General features: G+C 38.6%; 1 protein-coding gene across 1 annotated transcript in view; it reads right to left on the minus strand.

Annotated features, from left to right (window-relative positions):
• The window catches only part of MOSMO (modulator of smoothened), a 54304-nt gene extending 31415 nt beyond the window's left edge, over nucleotides 1-22889 (minus strand). Inside the window, exon 1 of the mRNA XM_024744679.1 lies at nucleotides 22783-22889. Within this exon, the coding sequence (XP_024600447.1) occupies nucleotides 22783-22888 (106 nt within the window). The 5' untranslated portion in view covers nucleotide 22889. The remainder of the gene's footprint in view (nucleotides 1-22782) is intronic.
• Nucleotides 22890-22909: the final 20 nt, after the last annotated feature.

A 22909-nucleotide genomic window follows, 5' to 3' on the forward strand; every position in this document is an offset into this window, starting at 1 on the left:
AAATGGTAAGATATTCCATACCCATGGATTGGAAGACTTAGATAATACTCCTCAAATTGATTTATAGATTCAGTGTGATCCTTATCAAAATCCCTGCTGGGTTGTTTTGTTTTGTTTTGTTACTGTTGCAGCAATCGACAAGTTGACCCTAAAATTTATATGGAAATGCAAGGGACTTGGAATAGCTACAAAAATCTTGAAAAAGAACAAAGCTGGAAGACACACTTATTGAGTTCAAACCTACTATAAAACTACAAGTAATCAAAATGGTGTAGCAATGGCATAAGGACAGACATACAGATCAATGGAGTAGAACTGAGAGTCCCAAAATAAACCCTCATATTCATGGCCAATTGATTTTTAACAAGGGTGCCAAGACTATTCAATGAAGAAAGAATAGTCTTTTCAACAAGTGGTGATGGGACACATGTGAAAGAATAAATGTAGACCCCTGCTTCACACCATATACAAAAATTAACTCAAAACTGAAGAGAAATCTAAATATAAGAGCTAAACCTTCTAGAAGAAAACTTAGGAAAAGCCCTTCATGACAGTGGATTAGGCAATAGTTTCTGAGATATGACACCAAAAGCACAAGCAATAAAAGAAACAATAGATAAAATGGACTTCTAAATTAAAAGCGTCTGTGCATCAAAGAATACCATAAAGAAAGAGAAAAGATAACCTACAGGACAGGAGAAAATATTTGCAAGTCATAGGTCTAACAATGAGTTATCTTTTATAACTCAATAATAAAAAGATAATTCAACATAAAAATGGGCAGAGGATCAAACAGACATTTTTCCAAAGACAGAAGAGAAATGGCCAAAAGCATATGAAAAATGCTTACCATTATTAGTCATCAGGGAAATGCAAATCAAAACCACAATGAGAACTACTTCATATCCACTAGGATGGCTATAATCAAAAACACAAATAACAAGTATTGGTGAGATATGGAGAAACTGGAATCCTCATACATTGTTGGTGGGAATGTAAAATGGTGCAACCACTTTGGAAAACAGTCTGTCAGCTCCACATAAAGTTAAAGATACGATCCAGCAACTTCACTCCTAGGAAAGCAAGAGAAATGAAAAGGTATGTCCACATAAAAATGTGTACATGAATGTTCACAGTAGCATCACTCATAATAGCTACAAAAGGTAGAAACAACCCAAGTGTTCACCAACTGATGAAATGCTGAACAATATTTAGCTTATCGATACAATGGAACATTATTTGGCCATAAAAAGAAGTGAAGTACTGATACATGCTATGACATGGATAAACCTTGAAAACGTTATACTGAAAGAAGCCAGTCACAAAAGACTACATATTATATGATTCCATTTATATAAAATCTGCAGAATAGGTAAATATATAGAGATAGAAGGTAGATTAGTAGTTGCTTAGGGCTGGGATAGTTGGTGGGGGGGTTAATAGCTTCAGGGTATAGGGTTTCTTTCTGAGGTGATGAAATGTTCTAAAATTGACTGTGGTGATGGTTGTACAACCCTGTTAATACACTAAAAGCCGTACACTTTAAAGGGATGCACTATGTGGCATGTAAATTATATACCTCAATAAATCTGTTTTTATAAAAAAAGGAGGAAGAGAGATGGAAAATATAAGCTCTTCATGATCTAGTCCCCATTTCCCCACCATCATCTGACACCACTCCTCCCTTCAAACTATTGTTACCAGGCACACTGAGCTTTCAGGTTCCCTACATATAACTTTTTTTTTTTAAACCTCTGAGGCTTTAAACTTGCTTTTCCTTCTACATGAAACATTCTTACATTCTTCCCTTCTTTGGCCAATTTATTCCTTAGATCTCACGGTGGATGTCATTATTCCATGTAGCTAGCCATTTCTAACATTCCAAGCCTGAATTAGATGCACCCCAATGCACTCCCACAGCAATATGCATTTACTACTATTTCAGCACTCTTCTTACTGAATTCCAATTAACTGTTTAATTGTTTGTAGTTCTCACTAAAACTGGGTCTTATTTATTGCATTGTGCTCTAGAGTAGGTAAAAAATACTTTGCAAAGAATGGAATAAACTAACCATAAGCCAGAATCACTTTTGTGATTATTAGTCAGCTCAATAGAATACTTAAAAAAAAAAGACCTGAACTACTGGAAATATTTAATTGTAAAGAGAAAAGCACGGGCGCGGGCTTCCCTGGTGGTGCAGTGTTTGAGAGTCCGCCTGCCGATGCAGGGGACACGGGTTCGTGCCCCGGTCCGGGAAGATCCCACTTGCCACGGAGCGGTTGGGCCCGTGAGCCATGGTCGCTGGGCCTGCGTGTCCGGAGCCTGTGCTCCGCAAAGGGAGAGGCCACAACAATGAGACGCCCGCGTACCACCAAAAAAAAAAAAAAAAAAAAGCACTGGCGCACAATTTGCCTAGAAATATGCATGAAACACTTAATGTTCCGACACTCTAAGTTTTCAAATGGAGAAATACTGACCTGCCTTAGCTGGTTAAGCTTTATACAGACATACACGTTTAACATGACTGTTTGGAAAATACAGTTTTGATTTTCACATACTTTGACTGTATTTGAATCTTTTCCTGTGATGATGCATGATAGGTTCTGAATCCCAATGAGTATCTATCCACAGGTAAGTCTGCAAAATAAAAGACCCAAGAGAATACTAAGGCTCAGAGCACTTATCAGTTCTGAGTCTGGGTCAAGTTTGAATAGACAGTATAGATTCCATATATATGGAAGATTATAACAGTTCCTAAAAGAAAGAGGTTCAGTAGAGTAAAAGGTAAGTTAAAAAGGAGAGTCACGGATATAGAAAAACTAGTGGTTACCAAAGGGGAGAGGGGCAAATGAAGGGTATGGGATTAAGAAATGATGTGGTGTTGTCCTTTGTATAGATTTCTTCTAACTTAAGAACGGACTTCAGAAGAAATTTTGCTAGGAAACGTTCTGAATCTGGGGGGTTGGGTAGAGAAACATGGGTTTATGGGGAAGGAATCTGAGAAAATGGTCTTTTTAGCCAAATATTGTTTTGTGTGAAGTTGTTTAGCAATCCTGTAATTTAGAAATTTCTATGAGAGGTCCAAATAACTGCTGAAAAGCCTTTAAGAACATAACAGCATTTTCTGTCCAGAAGATTTAATTGTCTGAAGTTCCAAGTCAATTGATTGCCAAACTACATTTTGGTGACACAATGAAAGGAGAGATAAAAGCTTTAAAACTGGAAAGGAGATTGAAGAAAGGAGAATTTTCTCAAAGCATAAGATCTATGATAATGACATTAAAGTATGTTAGATTTTTTTTTTCCGTAGACAGATGATAAGGCTAGAAGACTATAAATATCAACTCAATTAAGAAAGAAAAACAGGCAACCCTGTTTCATGTTATGAATCATACATGTATCTAACAGCCTTGAGAAAGAGTACTTTTGAACTTGGAAGTATTTAAAATGCTAGGAATGTACATTAAACAATCTACCTTTTATAACTTTTAAAAACATGAACATTGCAGAAAGTGTAAAGGAAACAATGCTCTGATCATATACACTCATCCACATATACGATAGTGAGGGAATGCTAAGCAGAACGTAAATGTAGAACACGAAATATATAATTTATCGCCTTTGGGAAAATAAGGTTTTAGAAAAGGAAAAATTAAAGGAAATATGACTGAGAAGGTTATATATAACAATTCCTAAAAGAAAGAGGTTCAGTATAGTAAAAGGTAATTAAAAACGGAAAGAGTGGGCTTCCCTGGCGGCGCAGTGGTTGAGGGTCCACCTGCCGATGCAGGGGACGTGGGTTCGTGCCCCGGTCTGGGAGGATCCCGCATGCCGCACAGCGGCTGGGCCCGTGAGCCACAGCCACTGAGCCTATGCGTCAGGAGCCTGTGCTCCGCAGCGGGAGAGGCCACAACGGTGAGAGACTCACGTACCATTAAAAAAAAAAAAAAAAAAGGAAAGAGTCACAGATATAGAAAAACTAGTGGTTACCAAAGGGGAGAGGGGCAAATGAAGGGTATGGGATTAAGAAATATAAGCTGCTATGTATGAAATAGATAAACAACAAGGATATATTATATAGCACAGGGAATTACAGCCATTATCTTATAATAAATTTTAATGGAATATAATCTGTAAAATACTGAATCAATGTGCTGCACACCTGAGACTAATATAATCAACTATACTTCAATTTAAAAACAAGTTGTTTTAGAAATAAGTTTAAGACACCCTTCTGATATTTACAAAGTATTAATTATTATGTGCTTCTGATGTTAGGATCCTCTCCTTTTTTTGGCCATGCTGTGCGGCATGTGGGATCTTAGTTCCCTGACCAGGGATCCGATCCGCACCCCCTGCATTGGAAGCATGGAGTCTTAACCACTGGAACTCCAGGGAAGTCCCGGAGCCTCTCTCTTTAAAGTCCAGGGACCAGCAGCTTATCCATGACATTGCTGAAATGATTATAATCAAACAAATATCATAACTTCTACTACCTAAGCAATTGAGTAATCACAATAAAGGAAAATTACATTTGTATGTATGGGTATATACGTATATGCATGTATGTGTTTGGTGTAATGCTTACATCCTGAAACTAAGAAGGGAAAACTCCAGTAGCTTAATTGATAATAATAATTTTTATTGATAGTCAACTACATTCTTTGTATTTTCTGCATAAAAGATATACAGCTCTTAAAATGGATGGGCACAACCTAGGAAAAGAAGTGAAATCAATAATTTAGAACTACAGAAATTTAATGACATAAAACATGATAGACTTTAAAAGCTGAAACTGCATCCAGATATTCTTCCAGAAAGTTATGGTTAGCTAGCCATACTAAAACTCCTGGAGACTGTTCTTTGTTGTTTCAGTCAGACAAGAATCTCCAAACGAATACAGAAATTTTCATATTGAGACAAAGGAACTGAAGGCAAGGGCTTGAGGCAGGAAACAAATTAGAAATTCAATCTTCTTGTCACTGCACAAGTAGAGTAGATATTTGGCATCTGTCTTTCTCATTTCCCAAACAAAATCTCAAGTGTTTGGGTTCAGAAAAATCTGGTTTTGTCCTAAACTCTCCTTTAAAACCTTGACATTAGAATAAAGGGTGCTTAAAATAAATTTTGTTGCCCTATCACTCATAAATCTGGAGGAGGAAAAAGGATAAATAATAATAGCTGTCACTATATTCTGGGCACTTTTTTAGTGCCATTCATGGTATTATTAAGTGCTTTACATATGCTCATTTAATTCTCAAAACAATACAAATGAAGGAACTGAATAACAGGCTAAATGAATAGGTACCAGCATGAAAAAGGTCTGATTCGACACTGTGCTCAAAGTTTACTATTTAGTAATATTTTGGTAGAACAGTTTAATTTTTTTGTATGTTTGTCCAGAGAGTTAAAACCTTAGAAACATCAACAAAGAGGTCTCATAGACCCTGTTTCCACAGACAATGGCACATTCTCCACAAACAACTTTGCACAGGAAATACTAAATTAATTTTCTCCAGGTGTTTAGAAACTCAGTTAATCCAATAAAAGACTATAACACTATTTTACTTTCTTAATTCTAATAAAAAGCAATTTTTAAAAATTAATCTGATTGCCAACCTTACTTCCTTTTAAAATTATATTGAAATTCTGGGCCTAGATTTTTCTGGACAATTTCTCTGGTATATTATTTAAAATTACATTTTAAAGCCATGCACTTTAAAGACAGTAATTCATGAGTGATTAAAAAATAGACTGAATTCCATTTTGATTCTGCTAATTCAAGAAGTTCTTTAAATTCTGTAATTTATTTTAAAAGTAAGTTTGGAGATTTACAACACGAAGTACTTTAAGCAAGATCCAACTAAATTCTTGTACAGTTTAATTCTTCCTATCATTTTTACTCTGCAAAATCTCAAATAGCAGCTTGTGTACTCAAGTTATTTACATATTTTCTCCCTTAATCATTCGCTTTTCAAAGGACAGAGTTCATTTAACAACCAGTTATTATGTCTTTGTTTCGTTGCTATTTTTGTTTGCCTTCTTTAATGAATGAATCATTTCAAAATCACAGTTTATAAAGTGATACTTGTTTCTACTATCTCTCATGGAAAAAATGCAGGTCCAACAATTGCATTCTTTATCACTCTCCCCGCTACATGTCTCACCACCAAATCCCCAAAAGATATGTTAAATTACAAATAGATATATGTCTTTAAGAAGGCAGGTCTCTCATTTACAACTTTCAGGCTCAGTTATCAATAGACTATGCCCGTAAGTAATCATGACTTTGACACTAGCTATAATTCAGCAGGAAACTAATTACTGGTGAAGTAGGAGGAATGAGAATCAAGAGAAAGATCTGTCAGGCCACCTTAATTCGTAAAGAAAAGGGTGGGAAGTGTCACATACCCTTTAATTTAGGAAGGCAGATTTCAAAAAGGTAGGCATGATTGCACGGAATGAAATTCTTGAAGGAAAAGAGATGCGAGAGGTTAAGGAAGCTCTTGAAAATGGGTTCTGACTAATATTATAGATGATGCCAAGAAAAGGGAGGTACTAAAGAAACCAGGGACTCACCTGAACAGCACGCTATAAAAATTAAAAAAGTAGTGCTGCATAGAGAACAGAGCACGGGCTTTTAAATCCAGTCTACCACCTAATTAAATGATGCCAAGCAAATCCTTCTCTAAATATGCTTCTTTTTCAGCAAAATGGGAATAACATTTCTTGTGAAGAGCTACTATAGGGGGTTTGCTAAGTTCAATATTTCTTTGCTGGTCTCTTTGCCCTTAGGCTATATACTATTAAGAAAGCACTACGTTCAAAAGTTACTTAATTCTTTTTTCCTTGATAGTTACATTATCAATTTGACATATAGTCAGGCTCACTGGTTTCAATTTGTATTCAATACTAGGATTTACTTTCTTGCTATCATTTTTAATTTATTTTTTTGAATATGTGACACACATATGTGGTTCAAGCAAAGCGTCCTCTTTGCCCTTCATTACAGTAGTGGTACTATTCTTTATATAGGGTAAAAATTTGACCATTTGTCCACGGGCTAGAATCTATATTCTAGTATGGTGACATTTATATCTATAACCTAAAACTACATAGCATTTATGATCAATTTTAAAATAACTGCCTATGGCTACTGAAAAGATTATACCAAAGAATCTTCAAAAGTTAGTCCCATTAATTTTAGTTGACACACAGTGCTATGTGCCAAGCACTGTTTTATATACATGTACTTTTTAACCTTCAAAGAGACCTCTGAAGTATGTCGGCCAAGATCATGCTGCTAGCAAGTGGTACAGGTAGAATTTGAATCCAGACTCCAGAGTCTGTGTTATTAGCCACTTAACTATAATGTCTCCTGCATCCTAACCAGTCACACAGATGTTCTTGCCATATGGGGACTACAGAATTTAAACCTTTTCTGGCTTACCTTAAAAAAAAAAGTGTGACTGGGCTTCCCTGGTGGCACAGTGGTTGAGAGTCCACCTGCCGATGCAGGGGACACGGGTACGTGCCCGGGTCCGGGAAGATCCCACATGCCGCGGAGCGGCTGGGCCTGTGAAGGAAAATTACTGTATCACAACTTTTCCATTATTAATAAAAATTTAAAAGATAAGCAAATATGGACTAAATCTCTTTTGATTTCTCTCATTCAATTAACATTTATTAAACACCTTTGGGAGATAAAGTGAATCAATTTGCTCTCCTTCCTTCTCCAAATCCCACTGAAATGACCCAAGCAATATATATGTAGAAAAATTCTATAACAGCATGGGAAAATGTCAACAACAAAGCAGAATCACTAAAGAATTTCTGGAATGTAGAAAAGAATAAGTTCACAGAAAAGGAGTAAGTGTCTATGTTGCTTATAATAATACAGTTAAAAGACAGTCCTCTTCCTCAGAGAAGTGGATGGAGTTTCCTTTTTAGTTTTTTAACTCAGAAAAACCCCAAGCTCAGAAGATTGGAGCCCTCAACCATAGTAGAGGGCTTTGGGTGATATCTAAGGGGATACAAGAAGTCAGTGGGAACTGCACCAGTGTCCTGACCATTTGGGATGGCTGATGACATTTGCCAGCCAGACTTTTTCACCTGGGTGTGAACTGCTTGAAGTCAAGGTGGGGATTTGCCACATCAAGTTCCTAAAGAGGGAGGGCAGAGGGCAGTAGGAGGTGATATATGAGGGATAAAGTATTTTTGTTAACTCTAGGCTAACAAAGAGAACAAAAGCACCGGCCAACAATTTATAGAGGTAAAAATTAAAAATAAAAAAAAATAAAAGAAATAGCACAGTAGGGAAAACCAATAATGCACCCAACCCCCCTGATAACTCTGAAGACATTCACAATAACATTAATTAAAATCTTAAAGGGGGAGGGATAAATTGGGAGATTGGGATTGACATATATACACTACTATATATAAAATAGATAACTAATAAGGACCTACTGTATAGCACAGGGAACTCTACTCAATACTCTGTAATGACCTATATGGGAAAAGAATCTAAACAAAGAGTAGATATATGTGTATGTATAACTGATTCACTTTGCTGTACAGCAGAAACTAACACAACACTGTAAATCAACTATACTCCAATAAAAATTTTAAAATAAAATAAAACTTGTAAGTCAAAACAATAAAATAAAATGAAATCTTAAATACAAGGGTGGTCCACTTAAAGCAGACATCTTACTGGCTACTGGTGTGATTGTAAATGGTTGATGGATGATAGCTACCTACTGGATGGTAGAAATAGTCCTCCAAAGCTCTGGGGGTTAGTCCTATATCAGCCACACTTCAACATACATGAGTTTGTCTTCTTTTTTTTTTTTTTTTTTTTTTTTTTAATTTTTTTTTTTTTTTTTAGTGCCACCGGGGGAGCCCCATGAGTTTGTCTTCTGATCCTAACACATTAAATGTTACTGAGAGCAGGAGTCCTAAAGGTGATCTAACATGACTGTCTACATCTGTTTTAAATAAGATTCATTGCTATGGTTTTTTAAGTGATTCAATTAATGATTTTAAAACTTTAGACTCTCAAAGTAATTATTTTATCTACAGGATAAGAAAATATAAAGAGTTTCTCATTTTATGCTCATAATAAGCAAATGAATAGGACTGTAACAAATTATCTTACAGGCTACCTGTGATTATCAATCACCCTTTACTTTTAGAAATCTTTATACTTGGTTACTGACTTCAACTAATGAGGTCAGCGTCATGACTTATATACTTAGCTGGTTAGGGAGAAATCTACTTTAGGACGGCAGACTACATCCATAACCCACTTAGCAAATGTTAGCTAGAGTAAGAAGGTTGACAGAATATTAATGGTTTAGTATAATATGTCATCATTACTGGAAAATCCCCAAATACATGTTACCTTTGATATGCAGAACAGAACTTGTATAAAAACATTTAAATAGGCTTCCTGGTACTTTTTTCTCTTAGTGCACTAAGGTGGAAGGAAGAAGGCAGCAATCCAGGTTAAGCATCAGGGGCATCGTACAGCATATATGGTAAAAATGATAGGGTCAACCAGGTCTAACACAGTGATACACCCTAGTTTAAAAGAAAATCAGGACTTCCGTGGTGGCACAGTGGTTAAGAATCCACCTGCCAATGCAGGGGACACGGGTTCGAGCCCTGGTCCGGGAAGATCCCACGTGCCGCCGAGCAACTAAGCTCATGTGCCACAACTACTGAGCCTGTGCACTAGAGCCCGCGAGCCACAACTACTGAGCCCACGTGCCACAACTACTGAAGCCTGCACACCCAGAGCCCATGCTCCACAACAAGAGAGGCCACTACGATGAGAAGCCTGCGCACCGCAACAAAGAGTAGCCCCCACCCGCCACAACTAGAGAAAGCCCATGTGCAGCAACGAAGACCCAATGCAGCCAAAAATAAATAAATAAATATTTTTTTAAAAAATCAGATTGCTTTTGGTGACTATATGATGGGCAAATAGCCAATTGCAACATTTTATTTTATGTATCACATGTGATAACAGATTAATCCATTTAGTTGCTTAACAACAGCTATCTATCATAGGTGACTGTACTGTGGTAGGTGTTTCAGGTATATTAACTTTGATTCGTACAGCCACTTTGCAAGATAAGAGGTATTATCCCCATTTATAGATGAGGAAACTAAAACTCAGAGGCCGAACAACAAGTCCAAAGCCACATAGTTGGGAAATGGCAGAGCCAGAATTTGAACTGATTTCTGGCTTCACCCCCATACTCCTTTCACTATAACTTTCTTAATAAAATAATTTTCTAAGAATTCAATGTATCATATATACCCACTTTTATTTTAAATCAAGAGATGGGATTCATGAGGGTGAAGGAGGAACACAGAACTATTTTTTGGTTGGGGAAAATAAAGAATAAACATTTAGGTAATTTTTCAAGCACAAACAAAACATCTACAGCAAAGCCTAAACTAGAAGCCAAGTTTCAATAGAGGTACTCCTCAAGTTAAAAATACTTAATTTGGGGGCTTCCCTGGCGGCGCAGTGGTTGAGAGTCCGCCTGCCGGACACAGGGGACACAGGTTCGTGCCCTGGTCTGGGAAGATCCCACATGCCACAGAGCGGCTGGGCCCGTGAGACATGGCCGCTGAGCCTGCGCGTCCGGAGCCTGTGCTCCGCGACGGGAGAGGCCACAACAGTGAGAGGCCGGCGTACCGCAAAAAAAAAAAAAAAAAAAAACTTAATTTGTACCATTTTGTACCCCAATTGGCATATAAAATACTGTTTTCCTCCTCCTTCCATCCATTCACAGGGCCCCTCAACAAACAGTAACCATACTAGCCAGGACTCACGGCCCCTCCCATGGGGGTTGAATGAGGAGCGTTGGATCTAGCCTATTCTGTATCACTTTGTTTTACCCATTACAAGTTCCTTATCTTCCCCATGTCCACTCACCACCATCATGCACCATACATATCACATGCACATTCATGCACTCATACCAATCTTCCTCATCTCCACTGAGTTAATTATATCTCAGGTTATTCCACTTCAGGAAATCTCTTAAACATACATTTTCTGCAAGTCCTTTTTCTTCCTTTGACAGGGCAATTTGTAAGTAAAAAAATGACCCAAAATATTGTTGACAAATGTAAGAAGAATCTCAGTGAAGCACTTATATCACACAGAAGAAATGTCGTAAGTTTTAAAGTCAAATTGACAAATTAAAGGATCAGAGAAATAAGCCACCATTTCTTATTCCTTTTTAACATTTTAAAAGCTATTTATTAGTAATACAACTGTATTGCTTTCTACTATTTTTTTTTGATGCAGAAGTAAATGTTTCAGTTATAACATGGCCTTACAGACTTGCTTAGGAATCTAATTTCTGTATTGACCCACAGAATCAACTAATCAACCTACAAATTAACTTTCATCTTATAATATCTTTTCAAAGTTGGGAATAACTAGATGGTTGCTGGACCTTACTTTCCAAAATAAAAACCAACTGATAATCTGTCAAAAAAATTAAGAATGAATTTTGTGGACATGCAGTTATTGAACAAAAATTTGGCATATGTAACAATGTAAGTATCGTGTTTGTGAAAATGAGATAAGACAACTAGGAATGCCAAATAGTCCTCTTTCCTGACTAGCTCCTTTCTGCTTTGATATTTGAATTCTACTCTCACTTCAAACATAACGTCTAAACCAAAATCATCACTTTTGTCCTTAAAGCAGCTCACTCTCCAAAGTTCCCAGTTCTATTCCCTACTCCGGGTTCAAAATCTTAGTGTCAACCATAACACTTCCTCTTTCCTGCCATGTGCAAGCTTGGCGTGAGTGCTACCTAAGGTACAGAGACCAATAAATTTTATGCCCTGTTCTTAAGGAACTTTAAAAATCTACATTAGAGGGACTTCCCTGGTGGCACAGTGGTTAGGAATCTGCCTGCCAATGCAGGGAACACGGGTTTGAGCCCTGGTCAAGGAAGACCCCACATACCATGGAGCAACTAAGCCCGTGCGCCGCAACTACTGAAGCCCGCGCCTAAAGCCTATACTCCACAACAAGAGAAGCCACCACAGTAAGAAGCCTCCACTAGCTGCAACTAGAGAAAGCCTGTGCGCAGCAACAAAGACCCAACGTGGCCGAAAATAAATAAATTTATTTTAAAAAAATCTACACTAGAAAACAGGGCAAGTAACACACATATAACGATGATATGGATATGCTACCATGAAAAACATGCAAGAGGGAAAAATCACTTTAGGTAGGGGATCAAAAAAGGTTTTTATGAAGGCAGCAGTTGACACACGCTTGGAAGATGGGTAGGATGCTGATACAACAGGAACTGTGAAGAGTGAGAGGGCATTTCAGACTGAGAATAAACAACATAAACAAAGATTTAGAGATGAGACTATAGATCGCATTTAGGAAACAAAGTAATACAGAGGGGCTGGAATGTAGATCCACATAGGGAAAATGTAGGATCTAAGGTTGGAAAGGTAAGCAAGAGCCATATTGTGAAGATCCTTGAGTGAGTGCCTTCTGTGCTATGGCAGATGAAGAGTCACTGAAGGTTTCTGTTTCAAGCATATGCAGTGGTTAAGAGCCAGGACGCTGGAGCTACAGTTCCTGGATTCAAACCTCAGCTCTTCCACTTACCAGTTATGTGACCTTGGGCAAGTTACTTAATTTCTCTGTATCTCTGTGGGGCTAACAGCACTTAGGGATGCTGTGAGGATTAAATTAGTTCATACATGTAAAGTGCCTAGAAAAGTATCTGTCATAAAGTAAATGCTATATAAGTATTTGCAATTATTACTATCCTTATCCTTTAGAAAGATAAATTTAGCAGCGATGTATAGAAATGAACTGAAATGGAAATTTCCCTGTCTTCTATATATGTTTACTCATTGCCATTCCACTTTCAAGCACTGCCCAAGTCTTCCTAATTATTTAAATACCATCATTGGTACTTCCCTGACGGTCCAGTGGTTAAGACTCCATACTCCCAGTGCAGTGGGCATGTGTTCGATCCCTGCTCGGGGCACTAAGATCTCACATGCCGCAGGACGCGGCCAAAAAAAAAAAAAAAAGAAAGAATTGAGTTTCATAAATACTCATCATTAAATGTATAATCTATTAAGCTCAAATTCTACCTCCTCCTCAACCACCTGGGCAGAAAGTAGTTTCATCACCTATGACACTTATTTCTTATGTATATAACTTTATCTTCCCAAACACAGTACAGGTTCCTCAAGGATAAAATACTTTTTCATTTGCTTAAATGCAATCCCTCAGGATATTTAGTACAGTTCCTTACAGACCACACATACCTTAATAAACATCTGTTGTGAGACTGTCTGGAATAAAGTATAGTGGTATACGAAATATCTACGGGAAGATTTACAGAATACTCATAGTAAATTAAAGATTTATTTTATTAAAATGGATGGTACTTTATAAATGAAATGGTCATATAAATGAAATGGCTTTGAAAATCTCTGCCTTAATTTGAACATGTCCTATCTATTTTTGAAAAAAATTTCTATTATTATAGCTGAAAGTAGACCCAATAATGTTCCATGTGAATAACTTACTGTGAATAGACCACAAGTGGGGAGACCTAGTGAAATTCTCCTCTCCCATTTTCTTACTTGACCCAACCAACTGCATTTTCTTTACTCTTTTTAAATCTCTAACGATAGCAGTATATGGTCTCTGGTTGAACAGATCTATATTAAAAGTCAGCAGCTGCCTTTTTGCTCAATATACACAACAGCAAGTGTCAAAATACCAAATGTGACCTTTTATTTATAGCAAAGCTAGTATAAAGACACATAAAAAGTACAGTCTTTTCCTCCCAATTAAAAAAAAAATTCAGCAATTCAAAGAAATGTTTGCTTCAAAACTGAAGTCATATACTGAAACTTCATGTAAGCAAATTATACTTGCTGGTTTATATATACTCATAAATACATGTGAGTATCATTGATAGCAATACCCAAATCTTTATTTTGTCAACTCTAAAGCAATAAATCCCAAAGGACTACTGCGTCCTACTTGCCCATGTCATATTCAGTAAGGATATGTAATTTAGCTGTAATTTATAGCTAATGAGAGAATACATAGTAAAGTTTACAGAGGTATACTATTGAAAAGTGATTTTGATCCAGATATTTACTTTTAGGTACCTTGATTTTTAAGGATCCTCCCTCATGCTCTTATCTAACCTCTCTAGTATTTCAACAATAGCTTTGCTAAATATTACTTTTTCATCAGTCTACAGTCAATAAAGAATAAAATAATGTTACTACTACCCCCAACCTGTTGTTACCAGTGGACCAGGTTTTATAAGTATCAAACTTTTCAGCAGCTAGCTGCTAGTTGGGCAAAGAATTCCAAAAAGTACTTGGAAAAAATGTGTAATTTCAGTGCTTGAAAATAAAACATTCTGACAACCAAAAAGATATGAATGTCATGTTTACATAAATCATCATAAACAAAGTTGTAAATATGAAATTTATACCTATACATTGTCATTGCTGTCACTGTACAACCTAATTTCTTGGGTTACTTAGAAGACATAAAACAAGGTCACTATGTAAACAATTATCCATTCAGGTTGCACGATTAAGCTCTTATTTATAATTCAATAATAACAATTTCATAAACAGTAATACTTTACTACACGTCTAAATCTCCCCTATAAGATTATGTAATATGGCCCACTGCTTAAGTATGCATTGAAATGGGGTATGAAAAAATTCAAAGATTCACAGTTGCACTGAGGAAGCTAATGACAACTAGAAGAAATTTTATGCCAAAAACTAAATTTTCAGTTGTACTATTTGCTATTCAGTTGTACTATTCTATTAAGGAACAACTATCTCATATATTTCAAACTTATTTTCAGCCTTTGAGGTGAGACTAATTGACTCTCTATACTCCAACTGTAAAGCTTTACAGACCACTATATCCCTTTAAAAATAACTTCCGGGACTTCCCTGGTGGTCCAGTGGTTAAGAATCCGACTGTCAATGCAGGGGACACAGGTTCCATCCCTGGTCCGGGAAGATCCCACGTGCCACGGGGCAACTAAGGCCATGTGCCACAACTACTGAGCCCATGCGCCTAGAGCCTGTACTCTGCAACAAGAGAAGCCACCGCAATGAGAAGCCCGTACACCGCAACGAAGAGTAGCCTGCCACTCACCACAACTAGAGAAAGCCCGCATGCAGCAATGAAGACCCAGCACAGCCAAAAAAAAAAAACTTACAAAATAAATGATTTTCACAGTGCGCTGCAGATATTACTCTAATCTACAAAAGAACAGAAAGTTGGGGTCTGAACCTGCATAACAATTGGAAGTACTGCAAGAGGTATTAAGTACATCTGAATGATATAATTTTTATTAATAAAAAACCCTCAAAGACAACTTGTCTAAGATCAATTACATGGCTAGCAAATAGTGGGACTGGGATTTGACTACATGTTGGTTTAGCCCCCAAAGCTGTGAGCCCTTTCCACTATGCCAGGCTGCCTTTCACTTAGAAAACCTCTTTAGTCTGTTCCAGAAACATATAAACCCAATGCATTCCTTGGTTTTGGTACTTACGTGTATCCCATTAAGCTTATATCACCACTACAACTGACCTCAAAGTCTATCTTCCCAGAGACCTCCCCTCCCCAAGTAGGACTTCAGAAATATTCAATACAGACACATCGTGTTGCCTTAAAACTTTTTTAGAACAAGGCAAGATATAAGTAAATAAATAACACAAATAATACAAAAGGGAAATATTTTAAAATTCAGATGTTTTGATCTTTCATATAATAATACTAACATTTGAGCATTTGCTATGTATTAGACCGTGTGCCAATTCTTCATATGCCACATTTTATTTTCTCACAAGCATCCTTTGAGATAAATATATCATCCCCATTTTACAGCTGAGAAATCAAATTACATGCCCCAAATCATAAAACTCATAAAAAGGGAATCCAAGAATCAAATCTAGATATGTCTGACTCAAATCCCATAGGACCATTTTACTACACTGCAACTCCAATACAAACTCAATATTTATGAGGAAAGGGGTTAAACAACAACACTATTTTAGGACACACTAAGCTGAACAGTGGAGGACTGACGTATACGACTCCTACTATGCCAGCTTTGAAAGGGGCTCAGGCAGTCGAGTGAGGAAAAATTCAACAAGTCTGGTTGCGTCTAATAAATGCAACAGTAGTCATCACTCTGTAATATCTTTTTCGGAATTTCCTTCCTCTTAGATTTTTCCATTCTCTCATGGCTTCTGTCCATGTTCTTGGTCCCAAATTCCCCTTCTCCAAACTTATAGGCCAACTAGCTTACACCCTTCATCCTGAAGTGGCTACATCTCTGTTGATAATGGTAAAAACAGAGGCTTTCTGGAACTAAGGTTGTAAAGGGAATAAATGCTTTGTTCAGGAAATATAATCTCACATTGGAAAATCTGGCCTATGCTGTGAAATTCACAGTATTATAAGTGATTTCAAGTTTCAAGTACGACCTGTGAACACTGTAAAAAGACTGGCCTTTGATTTTGGGGGTTCTTTTTGGCTGTACTGGATCTTAGTTGTGGCACGTGGGACCTTCCTTGAGGCATGCAGGATCTTTCATTGTGGTGCGTGGTATGTTCGTTGCAGTGCAAGGGCTTCTCTCTAGTTGTGGCGTGCGGGTTTTCTCTCTCTAGCTGTGAGGTCTTTGAATTTTTATTCAAAGTTCTTATTTGATATGTTGAAGTAAATAATACTGATAATGTTACTTTTTAAAAAACCAAGGAGGACTTCCCTAGTGGCACAGTGGTTAAGAATCTACCTGCCAATGCAGGGGACACAGGACTGAGCCCTGGTCGGGGAAAATCCCACATGCCGCAGAGCAACTAAGCCCGTGCGCCACAACTACTGAGCCTGTGAGCCACAACTATTGAGCATGTGTGCCACAACTACTGAAGCCCATGCTCCTCGAGCCCGTGCTCTGCAACAAGAGAAGCCGCCGCAATGAGAAGCCCGCACACCGCAATGAAGAGTAGCCCCGCACAGCAACAAAGACCCAACACAGCCAAAAAAAAACAATCTTCCATTAAAAAAAAAAAAAACAAGGAAAAAATTTTATACCCCTTTACCATTATGAAGAAATGTTATTCTTGGAAGGCAAAGAAATTTACTGGCCCAAATTTCCATCAACTGATGAATGGATAAATAAACGGGGATATACCACACTAGTTGGCAATAAGAAGAAATGAACTGCTGATACTTGCTATAATATGGATAAACCTTGAAAATGTTATGCTAAGTGAAAGAAGCCAATCACAAAAGACCACATATTGTATGACTCCATTTATATGAAATGTCTAGAATAGGCAAATCTACCAAGACAGAAAGCAGACTGACTAAGAACCAGGAAGGTGGAGGGTGATAGCTAAGGCATCTGGGGTTTCTTTGTGGAGTACTGAGAATATTCTAAAATTGACTGTGGTGATGGTGGCACAACTTTATGAATATACTAAAAGCCACTGCATTGTACACTTTAAATAGGTGAATTTTATGGTTATGTGAATTATATCTCAATAAAGCTGCTTTTAAAAAAGAAATTTACTGGAAAAAGACTCAAAAGGCCATTGAAAGTTTTGTTAATGCTTTTTAAATTAAAGAAAAGCACAATCTCAAGATTTTTGCCCTCTTAGGTAACCCAATTATGTCCTTCTCTGTAAGTCATGTCCAAGATGATTAACAAGACAAAGTTATAGATAGGTTTGTTTAACAACTGATGTTACAGAGCTCCTTCACACCAAACCAACTTTGTGATTACTGAAGTTGTCACAGTTCAGGAGAAGGCTTATTATTTAACAATTTTCTAGCATTTAATAAACGGGTCTGCTTGGGAAGCTTGTAATTTTAATGCTTTAAACCAAAGACTCCCAACTTGTAGGCTAGGATCTACCTAAAGATCTTGAACTCTTATGTGATAGATGTCAAGCCCACAGTCCCCTATCTGAGGTTCACCAGCATTTCCTGTGGAGAGCGTAGTGAGTAACAGAATGGGAAATGAAACCCTCCCCACAAAGTCTTTTATTTCCCCAAGCATCTGCCAGTCTTTGTACTTGAGGAAAAAGAAAATTCTTCCTTGCAAAATGCCAGCCATATCCTGGGTTTCAACCAGGTAATGCTTTTTTCCCATTTCTGATGTTTCTATCCATGAGGGGCGGGGTAGAGGTGTGGCTGTTAGAATATCTTAGCTTATCTGTGTCCCCTCACTCAATCCTTCTCAGATCAGGAGGAATGACTTCATCTGACTGACAGTTCAGGAGAAAAAACTGGGCATAAGTGGTCCAACTTTTTGCCCTTGGGAGCAAGTTGCCTAAAGGGAGCATTCATCTCTTCTGTTCTTTCATGCTGGAAGTCTTATAGGGCAGGTCCCAAGTCCTGCCCGGGATTGGACAGTTAAGTCTGTTCAATTCTGAGGCCCAGTAAGAGGAAGCGACTTGTCCAAGGATATAAGCCACATTCTCCAATATCCTCTTTATCAATAATAAATAATATTTTGGCTCCTAATTATCTTATTCTTTTTTTTTCTCAATTAGTTCAGGATATAAGTAGGGAAGAGGGTGTTACTGAGACTCCTTAGACACCCTAACATCCAATCTAAACAATTTTAAAAAGAAAAAGAATGAGTAAAAAAATAAATAAATAAGGTGGCAGTCATCATATCTTTAAAAGTTTGTGTGCATAATCCGCAAGCTATTAGAACAAACTCAGGAAATGCTATCACACACAGATGAAAATTAAAGAAACATGCTTTCTCTGTATTGGGGCCAATACTATAAAAACTGCTGGTATGAAGCACGGTCCATAATATTACGGTAATATAGTTTATTAGTTGGGATTTTAGGAAGTTCTTCTACTCAGCTTTTTGTTTCAGGATATTTCATTTCCTTTTGTGGTAGTTCAAGTAGAAGCTGAGGAGTAGAGACACTAGAATATGGAGATGAGAGACTGAAAGAGGAGGAACAGCGATGGAGAAGTCCAAAGCCAAGAGGGAAGACAAATTTATTTGACTTACACTAAGCCTGGCTATATTATTCTTGATGTTTCTTCATTTCCAAGAACATCTAATAAAGAAACTGTGTCGGTTCTCACAGTAATAAGTTCTGAGCTTTAGTTTCAAAATTGGGATTCCGACACCTGTTATAAACTAGAACAGCAATATAACAATATCTAAATTTTACTGAGCACTTCCTATGTGTCAGGCACTGTTCTAAATGTTTTACATGGATTAACTCAATCATCACAACAATCCATTGAGATGGAAAATATTATTACCCTTATTTTACAGAAGGGGAACTATAAGGAGAGAGGCTAGGTAACTTTTCCAAAGTAACAGAGTTAGTAAGTGATAAGGTCTGGATCTGAATCCTAAACTTTCCCTTACTAGTTTACTGAAGTGGTTTTCAAACTACATTCTACAGAACCTTTCAGGCTCCAGGAGTTCTATTTTCAAAACATATTTTGTTCATTTAAAAAACTGCAGTAAAAACATCACAATCAAGACTTTTGTACAATGTATAACGCACCAAAGGGAATCAACACATTAACTTTTTGCTACCAGGTGAAGTCACTTTTATGCAGATCTTAGCATAAAGCTAGTCCTGTCACCTCTGAGATCTTAACTGAACTTCCTGTAAACGTTTCATTGATTTGGAAAGTATAACTTTGCACTGATTTTTTTTTTTTAAACTCAAGACTGGATCTGTCCAGGTAAAAGAGTACAGTGAGCATACAAGCTCAAACACTAGGCAAAGTTCAGGTGCATCTTATCACAATGCAAAAGCCCAAGAGTGAACAAAGGAACATACCATACCATCTCATTCATTTTACATTTGGGGGGGCTTATTGTCTGACATATTTAGCCGTAAGAAATGCGGGTTAGGGGATTCCCTGCCAGTACAGTGGTTAGGCCAAAAAAAAAAAAAAAAAAACGGGTTAGATACGATTTTGAACAATTTCCCCCTGTTCTTACTATCTCCTCCTATTCCTCTTTCTAGCCACAGAATATTTAACTGAAGATATCTTGAGATGGCAAGGGAAACTGTTAGAAAAAAAAAAATCACTGCCTCCACGCCACTTCAGCCACACATCACCACTGTCACACTCTGGACCTGGTGCCCACAATGCCCTGCCCTTCCATTCTGCTGTATCAATCACTCCCAGTCAAGTCTTCAGCTCCACTGGGCCCAGGTCAACTATTCCACTGACCATATACCAACTGCTATTCAATGACAAATATACCAGCTTTTTCCCTTTTCACTTTCACTCTTTATCCAGCTAAGATTTCATGAGCCATCATTACAATATTTTGACTAACACCCTAAACACCTTTGCTCCTCTGTCATTCTGTTGCATGTATCTGGCAAATCCCAACCCTGAATGAAGCCTTCTATTGGCTTTCACCACACACTGGTGACAAAGTAGTTGAGCACTACCAGAGACAGTCAACAAAGCAGATCCATTATCACACTGTATGTTCATGACCACTGACTTCAATGAAGTGTCCACACTGCTAGATAATCCTACTGTCTCTGGTTGGCATGCTTTCTCTCACAACTATTTATTTATTTCAAACATCTTCTACTTCTTTCAAACCTTGGACTTCTGTCCCTCCCATCTCCAAGGCAACTCACAGCAGATGACTTTGCCTACTTTGAAGGAGTTGTATTCATCCTATTCTTGCTTTCTTTCAAATATAATAGAGCATAACATCTCAGGAATGTTATGCTATTACTTATCTCTCTCTTCCCTCTCTCAACTCTATCTTTCCCATGGACATTTAGTCTATTTTATACATTGGGATTCCACTTGAAACTTCTTTACAAAAAAAGATCTGCTAGAACAGTGAACCTCTTTGCCCCTAAGTATGTTTGCCCTAAGTATGTTAAGTCTCAAAGAAAGTCTCATAAAAGGAGTCGTTGCACCCATAATCAGGATAAAAACAACAACAGGTCATGAACTGGACATCACACATATAACTACAAACTAGTACTAACACTGACATCACCAGTATTTTCAGAAACAAAGCCCATAGTTTCACCAAATTCTAAATCATTGATATTTTCTTTATATGCTTTACAGTTTAAAAAACTGAGATATAATTAACATATAACATTGTGTATGTTTAAGGTGCACTAAGTGTTTGATACATTTATATATTGCAATATTACCACTGTAGCATTAGCTAACACCTCTATAGGGTCACATAACAATCATATATGCTTTACAATTAAGAACTCTGCTAAGACTATATAGGCAAGAAAAGGAGCAGAAATTTTTAGTGTTATTTTAATAACCAGTAAATCTGACGGCATGATTTTGTGTTACTAGGTCTAGATGGGGGAGAGAACGGAGGAGGAAGCAACAAATGTCCCAGCCACAGCTTTTTTTAAGGGCTAAAAATATTGCAGGATAAATACAGAACCATAAGTAATACTTAAGAAGTAAGTTTGACAGCATAGTGATACATTCTTACAACAAATTATTCATGGAGGGAGTCTGACATTCCCACCCCCCATTATTCCCTTCATCTGCACTGAACAAGCAGTTAGAAAACAAGCTCATTCCTTTATTCCCATCAGCTCTCCCTGCAGCTGTTACATTAATTAAAGGTTTGGTCTCACAGGTCTGGGTGAGTGTGAGTGAGTGTGTGTGTGGGAGGGTGGAGGGTGGCCCGAGCTGAGAAAAATCGTGCAAGGGCATTCACCTAGGATACCCTTCAGAAAGATGCCTGCCTCTTTCCTGAGGGCACCACCTTGTCTCTGCTGCCCACAGCTCCGTGGTGTTAGAGCAGGCACTGCTACTGGGCTGCCTGCAACTCTAATGTGTTATTTAATTTTGAAACTACTATTAGGATCGCTAAAGCGTTTTGTGATGCTCCATAAAATGAAGTTTATTATTAAGGTTATTACAGCTCCGGGGCCTAAAATAAAGCAAAATTATAACCACACAGACGTCAAAGGGAAACTCGGAAGCCACATGCATCTCAAACACTGCCAAGTGAGCAGGGGCTGGGCGGGGGCGCGGGCAGGGGGCTCTCATCCGGCGCCCTCCACCGGCACCACTGCTCCCGGCACCATGAACCCGGCCCCGCCCGGACCTCTCCCCCGGACGCCGCTTCCTGGGGAGAGGTGGGGGGACGTCAGCGGTCGGACCCGACTCCTCTTGGTCTCTCATCGACCATCAGCTCTCGGGTGTCTCTCACACTCCATAGGCTGCCTCGCTCCCGGCCCCAGCCTCCCCGGCGGGTTTCTAATTCCTTCACAGTGCGCCTCAGTTTCCTCCCGTCTCCCACCATGACTTTTGTTTGTTTGTTTAAGTCCAGGACTAAGCTCGTTCCTCCACAGTCCCTCAGGTCGCCGGCTGTCTCCCCTCACTCTCCCTCCCCGGTCCAGGACCGCCAGCCCTGCCCAGGTCTCCTCGCCCTTCCGCCACTTAGCACTCAGCCTGGGGCGCAGCTCCCCTCCGCCCGGGGGTCCCGCTAGCGACCCGCGCGTCCCCTTCGCCATCCCCTCTGCCCCTCGGCCACCCGGCCCGGCAGCCCGGGTCGCCTCTCCGCCCCCTTCTCCTCAGGCCGGCCTCCGCCTCGCACCCTCCAGCCCGGTCTTCTCCTCAGCCGGGTCTCCCTTCCCCTCCCTTCGCCCTCAGCCAGTCCTCCATCCGGCCCCGCGCGCCCGCCGCTCACCGGCGGACTCCCCGGTGTTGATCCAGTCCGGGTTGGCGATGCTGGCGATGGCGAAGATATCGGCGGCCAGAAAGAGACATCCTGAGATGATGGTCAGTTTATCCATCTCCCCGCCCCGCTCCCCCCA

Source organism: Neophocaena asiaeorientalis, unplaced genomic scaffold (assembly GCF_003031525.2).
Source record: "Neophocaena asiaeorientalis asiaeorientalis breed wild unplaced genomic scaffold, Neophocaena_asiaeorientalis_V1.1 scaffold91, whole genome shotgun sequence".
Taxonomy (NCBI): domain Eukaryota; kingdom Metazoa; phylum Chordata; class Mammalia; order Artiodactyla; family Phocoenidae; genus Neophocaena; species Neophocaena asiaeorientalis.